Below are 23162 nucleotides of genomic sequence, written 5' to 3'. Positions count from 1 at the left end.
ACCCCATAATGACAACATGAAAAAAGTTTACTTGAGATTTTTGCAAATTTATTAAAAATAAAAAAATTGAGAAAGCACATGTACATAAGCATTCACAGCCTTTGCCATGAAGCTCAAAACTGAGCTCAGGTGCATCCTGTTTCCCCTGATCATCCTTGAGATGTTTCTGCAGCTTCATTGGAGTCCACCTGTGGTAAATTCAGTTGACTGGACATGATTTGGAAAGGCATACACCTGTCTATATAAGGTCCCACAGTTGACAGTTCATGTCAGAGCACAAACCAAGCATGAAGTCAAAGGAATTGTCTGTAGACCTCCGAGACAGGATTGTCTCGAGGCACAAATCTGGGGAAGGTTATCAGAAAAATTTCTGCTGCTTTGAAGGTCCCAATGAGCACAGTGGCCTCCATCATCCGTAAGTGGAAGAAGTTCGAAACCACCAGGACTCTTCCTAGAGCTGGCCGGCCATCTAATCTGAGCGATCGGGGGAGAAAGGCCTTAGTCAGGGAGGTGACCAAGAACCCGATGGTCACTCTGTCAGAGCTCCAGAGGTCCTCTGTGGAGAGAGGAGAACCTTCCAGAAGGACAACCATCTCTGCAGCAATCCACCAATCAGGCCTGTATGGTAGAGTGGCCAGACGGAAGCCACTCCTTAGTAAAAGGCACATGGCAGCCCGCCTGGAGTTTGCCAAAAGGCACCTGAAGGACTCTCAGACCATGAGAAAGAAAATTCTCTGGTCTGATGAGACAAAGAGTGAACTCTTTGGTGTGAATGCCAGGTGTCACGTTTGGAGGAAAGCAGGCACCGCTCATCACCAGGCCAATACCATCCTTACAGTGAAGCATGGTGGTGGCAGCATCATGCTGTGGGGATGTTTTTCAGCGGCAGGGACTGGGAGACTAGTCAGGATAAAGGGAAAGATGACTGCAGCAATGTACAGAGACATCCTGGATGAAAACCTGCTCCAGAGCACTCTTGACGTCTAGACTTGAGGCTGTAATTGCTGCCAAAGGTGCATTGACAAAGTATTGAGCAAAGGCTGTGAATACTTATGTACATGGGATTTCTCAGTTTTTTTATTTTTAACTAGCAAAATACCCGCGCTTCGCAGCGGAGAAGTAGTGTGTTAAAGAGGTTATGAAAAAGTAAAGGAAACATTTTAAAAATAACGTAACATGATTGTCAATGTAATTGTGTTGTCATTGTTATGAGTGTTGCTGTCATAGATAGATAGATAGATAGATAGATAGATAGATAGATAGATACTTTATTAATCCCAGGGGGAAATTCACATATTCCAGCAGCAAAAATATTAAATTAAAGAGTAATAAAAAATGCAGATAAAAAAAATAGACAATAACTTGAATAATGTTCAACGTTTACCCCCTCTGGTGGAATTGAAGAGTCACGTAGTTTGGGGGAGGAATGATCTTCTCAGTCTGTCAGTGGAGCAGGACAGTGACAGCAGTCTGTCACTGAAACTGCTCCTCTGTCTGGAGATGACACTGTTTAATGAATGTAGTGGATTCTCCATAATTGATAGGAGTCTGCTCAGCGCCCGTCGCTCTGCCACGGATGTCAAGCTGTCCAGCTCTATGCCAACAATAGAGCCTGCCTTCCTCACCAATTTGTCCAGGCGTGAGGCATCCTTCTTCTTAATGCTGCCTCCCCAGCACACCACTGCGTAGAAGAGGGCACTCGCCACAACCATCTGATAGAACATCTGCAGCATCTTACTGCAGATGTTGAAGGATGCCAGTCTTCTAAGGAAGTACAGGCGGCTCTGTCCTTTCTTGGACAGAGAATCAGTATTGGCAGTCCAGTCTAATTTATCGTCCAGCTGCACTCCCAGGTATTTATAGGTCTGCACCCTCTGCACACAGTCACTTCTGATGATCACGGGGTCCATGAGGGGCCTGGGTCTCCTAAAATCCACCACCAGTTCCTTGGTTTTGCTGGTGTTCAGTTGTAGGTGGTTTAAGTCGCACCATTTAACAAAGTCCTTGATGAGGTTTCTATACTCCTCCTCCTGCCCACTCCTGATGCAGCCTACGATAGCCGTGTCGTCAGCAAACTTTTGCACGTGGCAGGACTCCGAGTTATATTGGAAGTCCGATGTATATAGGCTGAATAGGACCGGAGAAAGTACAGTCCCCTGCGGCGCTCCTGTGTTGCTGACCACAATGTCAGATCTGCAATTCCCGAGACGCACATACTGAGGTCTGTTTGTAAGATAGTCCACGATCCATGCCACCAGGTATGAATCTACTCCCATCTCTGTCAGCTTGTCCCTAAGGAGCAGAGGTTGGATGGTGTTGAAGGCGCTAGAGAAGTCTAGAAACATAATTCTTACAGCACCACTGCCTCTGTCCAAGTGGGAGAGGGATCGATGTAGCATATAGATGATGGCATCTTCCGCTCCCACCTTCTCCTGGTATGCGAACTGCAGAGGGTCGAGGGCGTGTTGGACCTGTGGCCTCAGGTGGTGAAGCAGCAGCCACTCCATGGTCTTCATCACATGTGATGTTAGAGCGACAGGCCGGAAGTCATTCAGCTCACCAGGATGTGATACCTTTGGGACTGGGGTGATGCAAGATGTTTTCCAAAGCCTCGGGACTTTCCCCTGTTCCAGGCTCAGGTTGAAGATGCGCTGTAGAGGACCCCCCAGCTCTGATGCACAGACCTTCAGCAGTCGTGGCGATACTCCATCTGGACCTGCTGCTTTGCTGGCACGAAGTTTCCTCAGCTCTCTGCTCACTTGCGCTGCTGTAATTGTGGGTGGGGATGTCTCTCCTATGTTGGTATCAGCAGAAGGATGTGTAGAGAGTGCAGTAATCCGAGGTGAGAGTGGGTTAGGGTGGTCAAACCTGTTAAAGAAGATGTTCATTTGGTTTGCTCTCTTCACGTCTCTCTCGATGGTGGTAGCCCGCTTCGAGCTGCAGCCAGTGATGATCTTCATCCCATCCCACACTTCCTTCATGCTGTTGTTCTGCAACTTCTGCTCCAGCTTTCTCCTGTACTACTCCTTCGCCGCCCTGAGCTGGACTCGGAGTTCCTTCTGCACGCGCTTGAGCTCATGCTGATCACCGTCTTTAAAGGCTCTTTTCTTCTGGTTCAAAAGGCCCTTGATGTCACTTGTAATCCATGGCTTGTTGTTAGCATAGCAGCGTACTGTTCTTACTGGAACTAAAGTGTCCATACAGAAGTTGATGTAGTCAGTAGTGCAGTCAACAACCTCCTCAATGTTCTCACTATGTGATCCCTGCAGGATATCCCAGTCTGTAGTTCCAAAACATTGTCTCAGAGTATTCTCAGCCTCTGGGGTCCACTTCCTGAATGATCGTTTGGTTACAGGTAGGACTCTCACTTTTGGTTTGTAGTGAGGCTGAAGCAGAACCAGGTTATGATCTCCTTTCCCAAGCGCAGGCAGCGGGGTGGCACTGTATGCGTCTTTAACGTTTGCATACAGTAAATCAATAGTCTTATTTCCCCGGGTGTTACAGTCCACATACTGGGAGAATGCAGGTAATGTTTTGTCCAGCGTCACATGGTTAAAGTCTCCAGCGATTAGCACAAGCGCCTCAGGGTGCTGCGTTTGTAACTTAGCATACATATATTATATATATACATACATACATATTATTATATATATTACATATACACATATAGTATATATATATATATATATAAACATACATGCACTTACAATAACATAGAAATCAATATAAACAACATTAACATCATTATCATATGAGAATATGAACTAATATATAAGAAGCACATTTCATATAAATATAAATTATTAAACAGTAAAATCTTCTTCAATAATTTGCTACCGTGGCTATTCGTTTGTCTGTCCAGGATTTTAAATCACCTGTAGCTCGCAAACCGTTTCACCTATTGACTTGAAATCTGGTACACATATAGTACGTCACGTCTACTATCCGCTTTATGGGTGATGATTGTATTACTCTTTTTATCTTTATTTTATTTTATTGTAGAATCAACTCCTATCTGTGCACACCAGGGTGGCCGTGGGCGGATGCGTATGGTGTATTCACTCCATGTTATCGTGCATTGCGCTGTCACTGGTATTTTGATAAAAGAATTTGAACAACATATAAGAAGCGTATAAATTATTAAGCAGTAAAACATTAACAATTAAGAAGTAAGGTTACATTGAGTACTACTGCAGTGCCTTCGGGTATACCTCATTTTTTGTTTGCCCATTACATGCTTAAATGTATACATTTTATGGTGTACCTACCCGATAACATGCAACATATAACCGACCGTGGGAGAAGCATGGATTTTAAACACGCGTTGAGTTCATCTGCTGGTCTCCCTCGTGGAATAACTGGTAATGTTTGACTAAAATCTACAGCGAGTAAAACGACATTACCTCCTATTTTTTTTTTTACGATCTCCGAGATCTTGCTTGGTTCAAGGCTTCATAAGCTCTTTTATGTTCCATGGTGTACTTATCCCAAACCATCATCTTTGAATGTTGCAAGACTTTCGCCTTGTATGTAGATCGGGGTAATTACATTCATTGCATTCCTAGTCTGAATCACAATCTGACTATATGGGTGGTTACCTGGCAGGTAACGCTTATGCTTGGTCATCAAGTCGCCTAACATCCGCCACGTGCCCTCTTTTAATTGCGAGAAGCAGATATATATAGCCAAATTCTTGCGCTTCGTTGCGGCAAAGCACTGCTTTTAATTTTTTATTAAGAAGAAAAGAAAACCTTTTTAAACGGATTGAAAATATACCAATAACAATTTGTTAAGGATCTGTTTTTTTGTGAACCTCCCTTTTCACAGCTGTCGCGCTACGCCGTGTGTTTCGTTTATTTGACAGTATGTAGATCGTGGTAATTACATTCATGGCATTCGTTTTCTGAATCATAATCTGATTGTATGGGTGGTTACCTGCCAGGTTATGCTTGTGGTTGGTGAGCAAGTTGCCTTACGTCCGCCACGTGCCCTCTTTCTGTTCCCAGAAGCAGATCATAGAATGGTTTTAATAGTTTACTTTCAAATAATGCAAAGAGTATGCGACACGTGTTTCAAATTATGCAAAGAGTACGCGACACGTGTTTCGCCCTAATTCTGTGCTCTTCATGCGTATACACTCATTGCATCCCCTCTCGGGAATCGAATCTCAAACGTCAGCGCCAAAGGTGAAGCCCCTAACGTTGCGCTATGGCGTGTGGTTCGTTTATACCTCGTGTCTTCTCATTAAACTTTTATCTCGCGAATATGTTATTGCAATCCGCAGCGGGAGCGTTTCAATAAACTTAATTTAAACTTACGTTTTATGCCGTGCTTTGTTTCCCTTATGAAGATGCTTGTATGCTTCAGTTGCTCGCTTCTTATTGTTTTGCTCCCTTCTCAATTGTTTAATGAATTTTTTGTTCTTCGCTGTTAGCGGCTCTTCCTTCATTTCTCCCTACTGCGTTCACAGTCTTTTCACGTGATTACGTGGGAGGCGTGATGACGTGACACTCAACTCCGCCTCCCACGGCCATCGAGCTGCCGTCCATTACAGTATATTGTCAAAAAGAGGTTCCAGTTATGACCATTACGCGTTGAATTTCAAAATGAAACCTGCCTAACTTTTGTAAGTAAGCTGTAAGGAATGAGCCTGCCAAATTTCAGCCTTCCACCTACACGGGAAGTTGGAGAATTAGTGATGAGTCAGTCAGTCAGTCAGTGAGTGAGTGAGTCAGTCAGTCAGTCATTCAGTGAGGGCTTTGCCTTTTATTATTATAGATAAATTTGCAAAAACCTCAAGTAAACTTTTTTCATTATGGGGTGTTGTGTGTAGAATTCTGAGGAAAAAAATGAATGTAATCCATTTTGGAATAAGGCTGTAACATAACAAAATGTGGAAAAAGTGATGCACCGTGAATACTTTCCGGATGCACTGTAGATAGATACTTTATAAATCCCAAGGGGAAATTCACATACTCCAGCAGCAGCATACTGATAAAGAAAATATTAAATCAAAGAGTGATAACAATGAAGGTATACAGACAGACAATAAGTTTGAATAATGTTAACGTTTACCCCCCCGGGTGGACCTGAAGAGTCGCATAGTGTGGGGGAGGAATGATCTCCTCAGTCTGTCAGTGGAGCAGGAAAGTGACAGCAGTCTGTCGCTGAAGCTGCTAATCTGGAGATGATACTGTTTAGTGGATGCAGTGGATTCTCCATTATTGACAGGAGCCTGCTATTACTAGGGGGTCTGCCCCCTGCTCACTTTGCTCGCCAACCTCCGGCCCAGCCACTTCACGGCTCTGCCGCTCGCATATGGGGAAGTGGATGTACTATTTTACATTATAGAGAGTAATTAGCCATAGTAACAAATAGTCAAACATCATAAATTAAAAGAAAATGTATATGCTTTTACATTTGCATCATTTTTATTAAGTTAAAAATAAGTCAATTATTATTATTATTATTTTTCTCTGCTACCTGTAAAGCTTGTGCTTCTATTCCTTCTTTAAATTGAATCATATTCTGACCTGGTAAATGAATCGGTAATAATTCAACAGAATGACTTTGACCGTGCATTGGTAATTCCATTAAATGCCGCCCACTTTCCATTGCACTGACATACTGAGTATCTAAATATGCTTCAACTTCATCCCGAGACTGTTCTTTGGATACATTCATGCGTACTCTATCGTGCCCTTTATGAATGTACTTAATACTCCTAACCGATGCACAATACTTGACATTAATATGACCATCGAATCATTTGAGCAAGTACGGGTTATACGGTACACATTGAATTATCGATCATCACAGCTTTCTTTCCGTGATAAGTGTGTTGTTCCTGATGATTATCTCTGTGTCGATAATCAGGAAAGACAGCCTTAGTCCTATCTATTGAATTAGCAAAAGCTTTAGGAAATTTTTTTAAATAGTTTTTTTTTTGGTGTCCCAACATACTGAATCTTTAAAATGAGGTCAGTGAGACATGTGTTTAATGACTTTGTACCATAATTCAGGATAGGTTTCTCTGTTTGAAACATCAGCACAGACAAAACGATCTACATCATCAGGAGTTAATAATTTATTTTGCAAAGTAAGTAATAAATGCATGTGAGGGTTTTGCAGATAAATTTTGTGTAAAGTGCGATACTTTTTGGACGTATGAATCCATCCATCCATTTTCCAACCCGCTGAATCCGAACACAGGGTCATGGGGGTCTGCTGGAGCCAATCCCAGCCAACACAGGGCACAAGGCAGGGAACCAATCTCGGGCAGGGTGCCAACCCACCGCAGGGACGTATGAATTTGTATCCATTATTTGCTGTAGAGTTTCTAATATGTCCGGTCATTTAACTCTTTCGATTCTATTTTGCATTGCTTCTCTGTGACCATAACATTAAAATTTATAAGAGCTGAGAGAGCAGAAAATGTGTTAATCAAAAGCATTCACACAAATGGGTGAGAGTACCGTGTGTGTGGTTGTATATGGTTGAGAAGAGGGCATGACTTGAAAAAAATCTCAAGGCCAAGGTCTCAACTCGCGGGACTTCCAAAAAGTCTTCTCTCGTCTTCCAAACAGTCTCATCTCATCGCAGGTTATTTTTATTATTATAGAGAGATTTGTGCCACAATTAAGTGCAATCCAACATGTTAACTACATTGTAATACAATGCATATGCACTTAGTGCATTTCATTTTGGCCCAGTTTTATCGTGTCGTAATTAAAAACATATTAATCAAATGATTGTTTGGTTTCACAGTGGCACACAATTTATGTGTCAGTTTAAAATGCAACACAAAAGCATATTGCATTTTAATTCATTCATAACCATAGATCAGGTGTTCTAACTAAAAGCAAAGTAAATGTATTGCATTTCACTTAGTGGCTTCTCCGAGTGCATTCCATTTCGATTCATGACCAGACATCAATCAGCTAAAACTGAATGTAATCAAATGACCAATCAGTGTCAAAAGGTGAGGCGAGGGGCGTCAACCGTTGGGGTACGAGGTGTTCCAATCACGAGTGTGTTCATCCAGCACTAACGATGGTGAGCGAGGAATTGACAAGGCAGCAGATTCATCATGTCATTGAACAGATGGAAGCTGGGGATGTAAATGGTGATCTCATTCTCTTCTCTGTCGACTGGTCGCTCAAAAGGGGCAGAGTAATAGAAGCAGAAACAAAAGAATTTCCATGTGCTACAGTAACATCCATAGAATGCATTCAAAAACTAATGAGTCAAAGAGTTATAGCATACAATTTTGTAGATCATCAACTAGGGCGTCCATACACCAAATCCCCTAAATATGGTGTGAATTGCATGTAGGAAGTAAAAATGTTGGGTTTGAATAAAAAATGGGAGGTCTGAAAAACAAGAGTACACCTTATGAGAAAGTCTAAGAAGTCATAGAGGACTTGACATTATCAACTGCCTGACAGTGTTCAGAAGTCATTAAGAAGGCTAACAGAATGTCAGGTTATATAGCGCCTTGATGTGTGCAGTACAAGTCCAAGGAGGTTCTGCTAAAGCTTTATAACTCATTGGTGAGGCCTCATCTGGAGTCCTGTGTGCAGTTTTGGTCTCCAGGCTACAAAAAGGACATAGCAGCACTGGAAAAGTCAAGAGGAGAGCGACTAGGCTGATTCCAGGGCTACAGAGGATGAGTTACGAGGAAAGATTAAAAGAGCCGAGCCTTTACAGTTTGAGCAAAAGAAGATGAAGAGGAGACCTGATTGAAATGTTTAAATTATGAAGGGAATTAGTGTAGTGGATCGAGACTGTTATTTTAAAATGAGCTCATCAAGCTCATTTGGAAACTTGTTAAGAGTAAATTCTGCACAGACATTAGGAGGATTTTCTTTACCTAGAGAACCATAACAACTTGAAAGAAGCTACCAAGTAGTGTGATAGACCGTAGGACTTTAGGGGCTTTCAAAACTCAACTTGATGTTATTTCAGAAGAAGTAAGTGTATAGGACTGACGAGTCTTGTTGGGCTGAATAGCCTGTTCTTGTCTGGATTGTTCTAATATTCTAAAATACCTGCAGATGGAGATGACATTATGGGCTTTGGCTAAACTTCTTGATGTATTGGTCAGGACTATCACAAGAAGAATGGAACAATGTGGTAAAAGACAAGCATAACACATTATTTCAATAACTAAACTTTTTGAGGGAGATCTTAAAAGTACTTCTCACCATTTTGATCAATCAGTCCACATTAAGGAAACGTATGCTTTCTGGCAAAACACAGAAATGTTTAGAAGTGGAACGCCTCTTACCACAACTGTTGATGCCCCTTGCACCGCCTTTTGACACTGATTGGTCATTTGACTACATTCAGTTTTGGCTGATTAATGTGTCGTTTTCAGTGGAAATGGAATTCTCCGAGCAGCAGCTAAATAAAATGCAATGTGAGTGCTTTACTTTTAATTCTGACACTCAAACTATGGACATGAATGTAATGCAATATGAAAACTGATACGAACATTGTGTGCCATAGCAAAAATCAACTGAACTTTTGGTTGATATATTTTTAATCATGACATGATCAAACCATGCCAAAATGAATCTTCCATAATTTCAAACCTGGTTATCAAATTCAGGCTCAGGGAGTGTGGTGGATATTCTTACAGAATTGGGTGTAAGATAGAAACCATCCATGGACGGGGCACTTGTCCAGTGTAAGACACACTCACATTCACTCTAAAATTCCATTTTAGAATTCCCAGTTAACCTACCACACACATTTTTGTGATGTTGGAGACAAAACCAGCATACCTGGAGAAAAAAAAACACATGAAGACAAGGTGAATGTGCAGAAGTCGCATAGACAGTGCCCAGGATGATGGTCAAACCCAGGACTCCAGAGCTGTGAGACAGCAGCATTAGCAACCATGCCATTTTCTTTTATAAACTATAGAAACCTAATTGTTAGCCACCAGTTTAAAATATTCCTAATTGATTTATAAGGTCACTAGCTATGCTACCCATCTGGGTTGAACTCTAAGTAATCAACGTAGACCTCAGCGTTAGCGTTTACAGTGCAGCATGTTTAACCAGATGTCTCTTTTATATGCTATTTCGTATTGAATTTGTGAAAAGCAGTGTTAATGTTTGTGATGTGCCATCTATTGAAATGATAAATGCAATTTATTACTAAAAATGTTTTGTGGGGTGCCATCTCTTGGAAAGACAGAGACATAGCCACCAGATGGACACACAATAACATCCAGCTGCAGAACAGCAGAGCCGTACGTCACTGCAGTTTATTGGTGGAAGTCATGGAATATGGAGAGTGTAGAGCAGCATTTATAGACCAGCAGATTTCAGAGGGAAGTTAAGGTTAGAAGTTAGTGTGTAGTATAGACAACCAAGATTAGGGTTAACTTAAAGTTAGAGGTTAGTGTGGTAAGTGTGTACTATAAATATTCCATCCTGAAACTGCTGGTGTAGACCTGTGGTGGCGTATGGCTGTACGGCTCTGCAGTTGGATGCTTCCCCACAGACAGACAACCAGATGCTTATTCTTTTATTAATATGTATGACGGTCATAGCCTCTTCTTGTAGCATGATGACCATAGGCCATGAGCCCTATATATGATGCTAGCAAGTTGGAGGGCACATTCAGTTGCACAATCGCACATTCACTTAGTTTAGAGCAGCAAATGTCAGAGGTTGGGACATAATACTTAATGGAATTTCTGATAGAGCTATAACACATGAAATAGCTGTTATCCTGATGACACTTGCAATGAACATTTCATTCAGGTATCACGAACCAGACTGTCAGCTGAATTCTGATTGAATTACAGAGTTAACACATGCACCAAAGGAGGAACGAGAAAAAGACAAAGAGGAAGAAGAAAAGAGGAATGAATCGCACTCTCCTCACAAGCTGCCACCTCATTCTTCGGATAAAGAGACAAGGTAAGGTATGGGGTCCACCTAAAGTATAAATACTATTTTTCACCAATGATTACCAAAATAGTATTCTTGGACGCAGAAGATTGTTCTTGGAAGCACCAGGGAATGACAGACCCCATTTCTGGAGTAGTGTTGGATATTGTTTGGTTGCTAACACTACTTGGCCAGTATTGTGATGGACTGCCACTCTTTCCTGCCCTGTGCTCACTGCTTCTGGAATAGGCTTTAGCCCCCAGTGATCCTAAATTGGATTAAGCAGGTTGAATAATGCACTGTTCTTTTTATTCACTCACATACTATATATATATATATATATATAATATATATATATTTGACTGTGTTCTTCAGGAAATTAAATGATTATGATCATAACATCTGCAGGATTTGTGTGATTTACGGCACTTTCTCATGTACTGTAGACGAGAGTCTTCTCAGATTAAATTGGACTCGGATTCCCCGAAGAAGCATGCAGGCCATCATGAGAGTAAAAGGTAAAAATGGAAAATTTGTTCTTTGATTTACAAGTTTATTGTGGCTCACTAAAGTTATTTTAGTTTCATCTTTGCTCTTTGTCAAAATAAATAAATTGATAAATAGTTGGGCCCAGAAGCATTGATTCAGTTTTGCATGAAAACCAGCACACCGAACTGGTGGCACGTCAGAAATGATTACAAGAGCTGAACAAAGGAACATTGTATTGATATGTTAATAGGAGCTACAGCTGCCATTGTTGTTGATGCCGGTATCTTTACATTATGGCCTCAAGTCCCAAAGGTGGTGAATGTGGTCCACACAAGAGTGGTGTTTGGGGGTGGCAAGTGGGGCGACCATCCCAGGCCACGCACCTAAGTGGGCCCCTCTTTTCAGGTCTGCACGTCCCGTTTGAGCAGATTTATCAAGTTATATTCTCCAGTTATATTTTGATAAAGTCCACATATTATCTTGCAAAAATGTAGCTGAATACTGTAATGAGAAAATCTGGTGTATGTTAACTTTATTTTTATTAAATTCGTATGCAAGTTTATACAGTCCACACATACCGGTAACAGCGTTTGACGTAACCAGCCCCGCGTGGGGTTGGTCAGCCTAAGGCCGCCTCTGGGTCCACATCCGTCCAAGCACTGCAGACAAGAGTTTATTTTCAGTTCAACATAAATACTGAGTATATATTTGTTCACTATATTCTCACAGAGTGACACCTGCATTTCTTTCCTCTTGCATTAATTTGTAGATAACTAACTTTGCACATTATTTTTTGTGTTTTTTTTACATTTATTGTTAGCTTACCTCAAGCCATCAGAACAAGTGAGGTGGCGTGGCTTACGTGCGTAATCAATTTTCCTGTCAGAAGTTGTTGCCAGCTGAGTAAAAGAGGAAACTATACAAAATATATAAGCTGAAGTGACCCGCCTCAAAATAAATTCAAAATGGCAAACTAATGCATAATTGAAGGCATACAGAATGTTCCACTGTTTTAAAATATGGCAGATTCTGAAATTTCAAATGTTTGTCCAAAATGGTGTATTTGAGATATTCTAACAAAAATGCAACTTTTACAACAAACATCCTTAAAGAAGGTGCCAGAATTGTTTCATTTAGACAAACAGATATATGCAAATGCACCCAAAAATTGATTTTAAACCTTGGTTTTAAGTGTTAAATGCTTTCACTTGATCTTGTTTTCTCTATGCATTGTAGGTGCAATTTAGCAGAAAAGTATATTTTCTTGTGTAAGCAGAATTAAGTAGAAAAACACCAAAAGCTTAAACCTTGCATATGTAAACTTCATCTTTAGTCATGATCTACCATGACAGTTATCATGAAGAGTGAACAGTTAGTTAATTTTGAGTTTTCTTTCTTTCTTTCTTTCTTTCTTTCTTTCTTTCTTTCTTTCTTTCTTTCTTTCTTTCTTTCTTTCAACAAAACAATCAATTAAAAAATTGCAAATATTACTTTTTTATGATTGCTGCCAAAACTCTAAAAGTTAGTGTGATCACTTTGAAGTTTCCCAATTTAATATATAACACTTTAAGAAAGTTTTCAGACCTCTTCACCTTCTGCACATGCCATCGTGTTCATTGTAAGTAGATACATTTATCATTTTACCAAGTGGCTCGTCCACTGAGGGCAGTCAGGGATTTGTCCCGAAGCCACTCCAGTGTTTTCTTGGCTGCATGTTTTGCGTCATTGTTGTGCTGAAAGGTGAATTCTCACTCCAGTTGGACGTCATGTGCACTCTGGATGATGTTTTCTTCAAGCACCTTTCTGTATTTGCCTGCTGTCGTCACATTATTATAAGCGTCCTGACTTACTATGCACTAATACCTGGTCCATTTCAAATTATCAAAAGGACGCTGGAGACTCAGCCCAGTTGGAGACAACAGAGGACTTTATTTTATCCATTTCACTCTGATTTTATCATAGTCAGGGGTCTGCTGAGTTCAAGGATAGAATACTCCACTAGATGGTGCCCTGGATCAAGGGATAAATTAGCTCCAGGGCCTGAAGTGTTTCCAAGAAGATTGTAAGTGAGCCTGGAAACATTGAAGATTGTGGCTAAAAAGAGCCAGGAGCTTGGAGTCAGGTGGAAGAATATTAGCAAGAGCTCGGCTGGCTCAGCTGGTAGTGAAACAGGGTTAGGGAGGCCTAAAAGGTTTGAATTCAGACTATATGGGCACCCCTAGGGGTTAGCTGGGAGCAGTAGTCTCCCTAGAAAGCCATTTTTTAGACCGTAGATTATTGGTTTCCTTCTTACTTTTGTACTTTGTATTTGTTCTTTATTTGTTGATCCTCCCTTGTATGCCTTATGTTTATAAACTCGAAGTCCTACAACATGCAAAAGTTCACTGACAACACTGCTATCATGGGCTGCATCAGGAGTGGGCAGGAGGAGGAGTATAGGAACTTAATCAAGGACTTTGTTAAATGGTGTGACTCAAACCACCTACAACTGAACACCAGCAAAACCAAAGAGCTGGTGGTGGATTTTAGGAGGCCCAGGCCCTTTCTGGACCCCATGATTATCAGAAGTGACTGTGTGCAGAGGGTGCAGACCTATAAATACCTGGGAGTGCAGCTGGATGATAAACTGGATTGGACTGCCAATACTGATCTGCAAGAGAGGACAGAGCCAACTATACTTCCTTAGAAGGCTGGCGTCTTTCAACATCTGCAATAAGATGCTGCAGATGTTCTATCAGACAGTTGTGGTGAGCGCCCTCTTCTACGCGGTGGTGTGCTGCTGAGGCAGCATAAAGAAGAGGGACACCTCACATTTGGACAAACTAGTGAGGAAGGCAGGCTCTATTGTAGGCACGGAGCTGGACAGTTTGACATCTGTGGCGGTGCGATGGACGCTGAGGAGGCTCCTGTCAATCATGGAGAATCCACTGCATCCACTAAACAGTATCATGTCCAGACAGAGGAGAAGCTTCAGCGACAGACTGCTGTCACTGTCCTGCTCCACTGACAGACTGAGGAGATCGTTCCTCCCCCACACTATGCGACTCTTCAGTTCCACTGGATTGGGTAAACGTTAACATTATACAGTGTTTTGTTGACTGTTATACCTGCCTCACACTCTCCACCTTGCATTTGTTAACTTGCATTACGTTTTTATCACTCTTTAATTAATATTGTTTTTATCAGTATGCTGCTGCTGGAGTATGTGAATTTCCCCTTGGGGATTAATAAATGATCGATCTATCTATCTATCTATCTATCTATCTATCTATCTATCTATCTATCTATCTATCTATCTATCTATCTATCTATCTATCTATCTATCTATCTATCTAATAAAAACTCTTCTAATTAATTTTATGGACTCTCTGATCCTGTTTGGATTCGGGGACACCTCATTTGACTACATTAGCCAAAACTAGATTTGAATGTTAAATATTTTACTAATTTCTTTGATATTTAACCCTTTAAACTCAGCCTGAATGTTTTGGGCCCACTGGTGGGACTGAACAATTATACAATTTAAAAAAAAAAAAAAAAAACTACATAAAATCCTTCACTTCCTCATTGTTATAATTTAAGTTCTGTATTTGCTGTTAAAATGCCATATTGCATACCCGATACCATGTTGCAATGTTCTACTTTCTTCTGTCAAAGATGTCCGAATTGCCTCCAAACCCAAAAACACGGCTTTCTTGATTCAATTGTGTACAATTTGACGTATAGATTATTATCTAATAAACTAGGGGGCTTTGCCCCCTGCTTGCCTCACTTGCCAACCCCTGGGCCTGCGCTACGCGCTAGCCTCTTTGCTGTTCTGCTGCTCATGTATTGTGACGCGGATGTACAATTTAAACAGATTGTTATTTTCATGGGAATTGTTACATATGCATCATAGAACTAAATATTTTACATTACAGCGAGAAATTAACCATATTAAAAAATAGTAAAACGTAATAATTTGAAAGTAAATTATGTTTCATGTAGCGTTCGATTTTTTTGTTGCATTAAATGATTTAGTTCTATTTGGCTTTGAAATTAACGCACAAATGTTTTTTAAACTTAGTTTTACTGTAAAACTTCAGTAAAAACAATTTTTTTAAATTAAATTTTCGTCAATATCACATTCTGTGTTTGGACTTTCATTGTGACAACACAACGTTTAACTGCCCATGAGAGAATTTTGTTTCTTTCTCTCTAATAAATAAACCAACTTTTTCGAATGTTTGTCTCTGTGATTTGTTAATTGTCTTTGCAAAACCTATTGTAATGGGAAACTGTAAACGTTTTGATATGAATGGCATATCAGGATCTCCTTTATTGTCTAATGTCTAAGATGTACCATATTACTTTTCTTGGATACATCCTTCTTTAAACAGTAATTCGTGCGGTGGAAGACCGGATGGTGTTAACGGTTGTAGTTATTCTTCAGTTGATGTAAGTTGATGTTTTCATCTTCCGCTCAATCACCACCCAATGTTTCAGTATAGTCTATTGATAACACATTTAACCAATTTGCTGTGTAACCGATCGACAATTTTCACGTTAATTCATTTGACTTCATCGTTTCTAGGTGCTAGGATTGCCCGTGTACTCATTTCTTCTGTTGATAATCCTTCGGGATGAAATTCATCAATAAGATTTGGACATAATAAGTCTTCTTTAATTGGGAACTTAAAGTGAGGAAAACGTTAACATTTATAAGAGCTGAGAGAGCAGGTACTGTGTCTGACAAAAGCATTCACACGAATGAGATGTGAGTGGGTCCGTGTGCGTGTTTGAATATGGTTGAGAGGAGAGCGTGACTTGAAACAATCTCATGTCAAAAGTCTCGTCTCGCGGGACATGAAAAAATCTCTTCAAAAAAGTCTCGTCTCGTCGCAGGATTTTTTTTATATAATAGATAGGAGAGATGTTTCAAGTTCAAAATGACATCACATTCCAGTGTCTGTGATTTCTACCTTCTATATTCCAGTTTTTTCTTATTTTTTTGTAAAGATGTTTTTAATCTTGCAACTATTGGCATTGTAATTTGATTACACAGTATAATTTTTTATCTAACTACAGTGGAACCTCGGTTCACGACCATAATTCGTTCCAAAACTCTGGTCGTAACTCGATTTGGTCATGAACCGAAGTAATTTCCCCCATAGTATTATATGTAAATACAATTAATCCGTTCCAGACCATACGAACTGTATGTAAATATATATATTTTTTTAAGTTTTTAAGCAAAAATATAGTTAATTAAACCATAGAATGCACAGCATAATAGTAAACTAAATGTAAAAACATTGAATAACACTGAGAAAACCTTGAACAACAGAGAAAACTAACACTGCAAGAGTTCGTGCTATAAGCGCTACCAGCTGCAGGCTAAAAACACTTTTTTTAATGAGTTTTAAGCACAGGGAAAAAAATGAATATTTGAAAAAAACCCATAATTTAATAAACCACCAAGAAAAGTAACATTGCAACAATGCACGCTACGAACCGATCGCTGGAAACAGAAGTGAAAACAAAAACAAGCCCAGTGCATTCTTTAAGTGCCTTCTCTACCTTATGCGTCCAGCCCTCTCGCTCGCTCGCTCGTCTGCCTGTGTGCATGTGTGTCTCTCTTTCGCGCGCCTATGTGTGTGTCTCTCTCCATCGCCTGTGTGTGTGTGTGTGCGTGTCTCTCTCTCTTGAGCCCCTGTGTGTGTGTCTCTCTCTCTCGCGCGCACCTGTGTGTGTGTGTGTGTTTCTCTATTGCACGCCTGTGTGTGTTTCTCTGTCTCGCACGCCTGTGTGTCTCTCTCTCATGCGCCTTTGTGTTTGTCTCTCTCTCGCGTGCGCCTGTGTGTGTGTCTCTCTCTCGAGCGCCTGTGTCTCTCTCTCTCTCTCTCTCTCTCTCTCTCTCTCTCTCTCACGCGCGCGCCTGTGTGTCTCTCTCGCGTGCCTGTGTGTGTGTCTCTCTCTCTCGACACACACACACACACACACACACAGGCGCGCGAGAGAGAGAGAGAGAGAGAGAGAGCCTGTGTGTGTGTGTGTCTCTCTCTCGTGTGTGTGTGTTGCGCTCTCTCGCTCTCTCTCTCTTGCTCGCTGCACAGGAAATGCACAGGGAGAGACTGAACAAGTACAAACCAAAAGGGAAACTGGCTTGTTCGTATACCGAGTGTGTGGTCGTGAACAGATGCAGAAGTTTGGCGAACTTTTTGGTCATAAACCGATTTGTACGTGTTCCGAGACGTTCGTGAACCGAGGTTCCACTGTATATACATTCTGACAGAGTAAGATGTGCCCTTCAAAATGATATGCAGGCAATGGGTCTTCAATAATGGATATGTATGTTATGGATACTTATTTGAAAACAGTAAAAGTGGAGAAAAAGAATCCTATTCTTTGTACTTTTTCAAAACAGTAAAACTAGAAAAATTACTTGCAATATATAGTAGGTGTTCTTGATGCATTCAGTGACACTTTTATAGTGTTTGAAAGCTTATTCCAAGTAAGAATACTATTAAAAGTACATTTCTTGGTATAAACGTTACTGAATTTTTCTTCAACATGTGCGTACAACAAAACTAATTCAAACCAGATGTATAGATTCCAAAAGAGAAAGTGTCTGACCTTTATTTTGAGGGTTGGAGCATGTGTATTGAGTGAGGGATAATGATGTTATGGCCACGTAAATCAAATTATCAGAAAACAGATGTGAATGGGGATGAGTTTAAAGGGTATAACAGAGTTCTTTAAATGTTCATATTCTCCCCACGACCCCAATTCTAAATGAATCTGTTTCTGTTCTGTTTTGTTTTAGAAAACCGTCACATGATTCCAAGTCCTCCTCAAAGTGTCCTCAGACAGATACCAAAAAGCAAAGGTTGGAAGGACAACAGAATCTTGTTGCATGTTTTATTGACGTTTATGAATGTCAACCATCTTGGATCTTGATTGTCTCCCTTCAAATCTGTAGTTTTCTCAGTGATGTTTTACATTCCTTATTTATAGAAAGGACTTGGATTCCAAAGCATTGTCATCAAAACTCCCCAGTGCCAAAAAGGAAAGGTCAGGAATTGAAAAAAAACGGTTTGGTAGTGCATGTGCTTGATCATGTATGGCTATCAACATTAGTCATCTGCTTGAAACACTGAAAACAAGCACACAGCTTTTCTCTTATGTAACATTTTTTTATGTTGAGTACCATCTCAAAGAACTACAGAATTGTACAAATATACACATCTGAAGGACCAAGATAGATATATTTACTGTATATATTGTTGTTTCCAGGCTAAGTTCCACGGAGTCATTTAGTTGGTCGAGCCCCTCTTCCCAGGTTGCCAGGATTTTGACACTGCATGCATTGACATATATTTATCATCCATATAGGTGTGCCCACTTATCTTTTAGAAAATCCTCTGGCCACCCTGATATGTGTAACTTTAGCTCAGCTGGGAGTAAAGGACTTGTTCTGGGAAGGTGAATCTCATCCAGTGGCCTGTCCTATAGAGTTTGTTCTTGCAGGATCACATTTTGATTTCACCTCTGGTTATGTTTGTCTTAGTGAGGACACCTGAATTGGTGAGGCAATCCTCCCCATTGATACAGAGAATGTTCTGGAATCGACACTCATGGAATATCTACAGTATAAAGATTTTTTCAATGATACTGACTTTGGCAAATGGAATGGGACTACGAATCCCAAAGTCCCTAGTCAGAAATCTACATGTAAATGGCAGCTACTCTTTGGTTGTTCTACACTCTTAAAAATAAATGTTCCAAAATGTTTCTTCAGAGCAATGATTCCCAAAATAATCATGCATTTGAAGCATCCAGAAAGATCATTTATTTAGATCCATAGCATGTTCCACAAATAGCCATGATGACAGCTTGTTTTCACTCTTGCTGTATACAACAACACATTCTAAGTTCACATTTTCTTGATCTGTCACTCATCTGATAGTTGCGTTAAAGATTTCTGTTTTGTCCGCGTATTAAAAATCTTTGTAAAACACAAAGAACAAATTTCATGTTCCTAGAATGAAATGGCTCTTTGTCAAGCAATGGCTGTACAAGGAGCCATATGACCCAGTAAAGTACCACAAAGGAACATTATTTTTAAGAGTGTAGCCAAGTGCTGTATGGAACGAGCTCACTTATTGTGAAGATGCATTGAACCCAAAAAATGAGTATCACTCGATGCATCACTATAACTTGATCCCAGCACGCCATCAGTAAGAAGCATGGGTGTAATGAGCCCTGCCACACACTTGAAGCTAAATGAGAAGTAGGCAGCCATGAAGAAATTAGCAGACCAACAAAACAGAAGGGGGCACCCGATAGCCTGCGGTGTGGGGCGACTATTAATATAGGTTGAATTCTTAAAGCAAAAATATGAATCTTCTAACAATTCATGTGCAATTACTACAAAATATTATTGAAAATCCTCTTTTCCACTGGAACCTGAGACAGTGTTGGGTACAGTTCATTGACACACTCATTATGTCCTTTTCAAGAAAAGAAAAGCAGAGATTAGGTGATGATCCACTGCCCTTTCAAAGCTGTTTAAGGCTTTCACATCGGGAGAAATGGCAGCCACCATTCTTTTTAAAGTCTCAGGAGATAAGTCAAAACTTTGCTTTAATCAGTAATGAATCTTTGAATTAAAGGTCAAGATGTGGAGATGAGATACCATCACTGATCATTATCCTTTAAATAGCCACAGCACAATGGCAGGTGATGAAACTTTAAAGCAAACCTCAAGGACTGGTGAGGTTTAGTCCTATCCTCAGAAAGATTTTAAAGTTTACGAAAGAAATCAGCAAAGTTATGTGACTTAAAAAAAGGAAAAATGAGATACTTGTTTCCTTACTGATTTTAACTTCCATGGCCATGTGTGTAGCACAGTGGTTAACGTTATTGTATCACAGTACCAGAGACCTGAGTCCAAGTCCTGGGCCAGTCACTGTGTTCTCCCTCGGGTCCCTCTGACATGCAGGGTACGGTAACTGGCTCTGTGGTAGTGAGGGTGCCCTGTGATGGACTGGTATCCTATTCAGGTTGGGTTGGTTCCTGAAGCAAGAATAGAGTCCTGCCGCGCTCAGTGTGCATGGAAAAGAGATGGTTATCTGAATTTTCATGTCACTTTAAATCATGTGTAATTTACTTTTCTACTAATGTTATATTCGTGAACTTAGTGAAGGGGCTGACATGGTGGTGTAGTGGAAGCTCTGTTGCCTCACAGTAAACAGACCAGGGTTTGTATCCCGGGTCCTCCATGCATGGATCTTGTATATGTTCACCCTGTAATGGATTGGCACCCTGTTCAGGGTTTGTTCCTGCCTTGTGCTAGCCGGTATTGAACCCCCTGCAATCCTAAGTGGATTAGAAAATGATATGGCATAGAGAAGGCATTTTTAGAAGTGCACAACGGATCCTGTTTAAATAAATGGGGGAAAGTGTCAGGAAGGGTCTGGGAAAAATCCATGTTTAATTTTGAGGAGTTGAAATTGCACTAGGAAATTGCTGGCTTGGCCAAAGATGGTGTAAAATGTGTTGCATGTCTCTCTGGGACGTAACAGACATTTTCAAACTGAAAGAAGCGGGAGTTCAGGGTATTGTGGGTAGGTAGGGTGCAGATTTTGGCTCAAGCACAGGAAGCAAAGGGTTGTGATGAGGAGACCCTTATCAGAATCAGGAGAAGTTAAGATTGGTGTCCTTCAGGGTTCATTGTTGGGGCCACTGAAATTTTTAATGTATACTAGGGGGCTCTGCCCCCTGCTTGCTTCGCTCGCCCACCCCCGGGTTTGGTTTTGCTGGATATACAATTTAAAGAGATTTTCATGTGAATTGTTACATATGCATTATTTTCACTTTTACTTTAAAACTTTAGTAAAAACAATATTTGGAATTAATTTTTCTTCAAGATCGCATTGAATTTTGATTTTGTGTTTGGACTTACATCGCAACGTATAACTGCCTGTGACTGAATATCGTTTCTTTCTCTCTAATAAATAAAATGACTTTCTTAAATGTTTGTCCATGCTGTTTCTTCTTCACTTTGATCGTTGGCTTGTCATCTAGAACGTATAAAATTATTGTCCTGATAAAATTTATAAGAGCTGATAGCACAGGAAGTGTGTCTGACAAAAGCATTCACATGACTGAGAGGTTAGATGACCGTGGTCTTGTTTGAAAATAGTTGTAAGTAGGGCATGACTTGAAAGAATCTCATGTTAAGTCTCCATCTCACAGGACTTCATACCGTGCCAACGTTTTTGGAATCTTTTAATTCTTGCTGCCAACACGAATTATACGATCTACAAGTCTCCAACTTAAAGTTTAAATCCGAACAATATATTCAATCTCTTTTCTCTGTTCTGTTATTTCACCAAGTAATAATTTCCGTTTTTTGCGCTAATGCGATCTTTCCTATCCTTTTTTTTGAGACTTTTGAATTTTCGTACATCCATTATCTCTAACCTGCTGTGCATGTGTACCACGCCAACATTTTTTAATTCTTTACAACATTCTACTTTGTCATCTACTCTTTGTCCTTTATTTCCGGCACCAGGCAGGATTAAATCTCTTTCTTGCGGGACATATAATGCTGCTCGCGTTGTTAAGGGGGGGCTGAATGCACACTAAGGAGATGTGGTCAGATCAGCTGCTGTCTTGCTGCTGCTGGCGAGCTACGTGTTTTACTTGTCACGCTGCGCATTGATCATTTAAAAGCCTGTGCAGCAGCTGTCCATTTGCCACTTCGCGTCTCTGCCGCTCGTTTAGTAAGGGGGGGGGGGGGGGGTGGAGTATGAGCGCCCGCTAAGGAGATCCAGTCGGATCATCTGCTGGCTTGCTGCTGCACGTCAATCATTTAAAAGCCTGTACAAAAGCTGTGCTTTTGTCTTACAGCCTTGTCTCGCGTGATGTCAAAGTGTTTTCCGAGAAGATCACATCTCGTCTCCCTCCAAAGAATTTTTTTTATAATATAGAGAGATAAATGATTTAGCTAGGAATATAAGTAACAAGCTGGTTAAGTTTGCAGATGATACCAAGATGGGTGGATTGGCAGATAATCATGAATCCGTTAAATCATTACAGAGGTGCTTGGACAGCATACAGGCTTGAGCAGATTTGTGGCAGATGAAATTTTATGTCAATAAATGTAAGGTATTACACGTAAGAAGTAAAAATATTAGATTTCAATACCCAATGGGATGTCTGAAAATCGAAGTACACCTTATGAGAAGGATTAAGGAATATTAGTAGACTCATGACTATCAGCTTCCAGGCAGAAGCTATTCAGAAGGCTTACAGAATGTCAAAACCGTTGGCTCCCATAACATTAAGGCCCTGCTACACTACATGATTCTTCCAGCAACATTCATTTGCATATTTTTATTGTATATAATCCAAACCAGTTGTGCAGCCTGACATCCCCAACGACTCAGTCAAACTTTTCTGTCACGTGCGCTGACAAAAACTGTCTTAAGACGTAGGGATAGACTTGGTGTAGACTAAAGCTGAAAACCAATATGCACTCGCCCAGAAATACAATGCACATAATGTAGCAACAAAGAACTAGGAATAACGAACATGGGTATTTTAGACATCGCTAACAGAACAGAGGCTTGTCTGCCTGTTGTTTCGTGTTTAAGGATAGAATGGAAAATGAAAAAGGGATTGAGACTGTGGATAAACTCACCATACCTGCAAAGTCCTTCTCATGGGCACCAGCTCTGTCAGGCAACACATTATTGGCTGTCAGAAGAAGGGGTGATT

The 23162-nt window shown here is 40.5% G+C and overlaps 1 protein-coding gene across 3 annotated transcripts in view; it reads left to right on the top strand.

Moving 5' to 3' along the window:
- The window catches only part of tcea3 (transcription elongation factor A (SII), 3), a 54786-nt gene that overhangs the window by 6619 nt on the left and 25005 nt on the right, over positions 1-23162 (top strand). The window contains exons 4-7 of one of the 3 annotated variants that reach the window (XM_028818752.2): positions 10823-10937; positions 11354-11425; positions 18202-18264; positions 18393-18449. In XM_028818752.2, coding sequence (XP_028674585.1) covers positions 10823-10937; positions 11354-11425; positions 18202-18264; positions 18393-18449 — 307 coding nt within the window. The remainder of the gene's footprint in view (positions 1-10822; positions 10938-11353; positions 11426-18201; positions 18265-18392; positions 18450-23162) is intronic. The other 2 variants (XM_051918863.1, XM_051918864.1) reach the window with 2 other exon arrangements.

Source organism: Erpetoichthys calabaricus, chromosome 14 (assembly GCF_900747795.2).
Source record: "Erpetoichthys calabaricus chromosome 14, fErpCal1.3, whole genome shotgun sequence".
Taxonomy (NCBI): domain Eukaryota; kingdom Metazoa; phylum Chordata; class Cladistia; order Polypteriformes; family Polypteridae; genus Erpetoichthys; species Erpetoichthys calabaricus.
The sequence above is the reverse complement of the archived record's forward strand: the minus strand, read 5'-3'. Positions and strand labels throughout refer to the sequence as shown.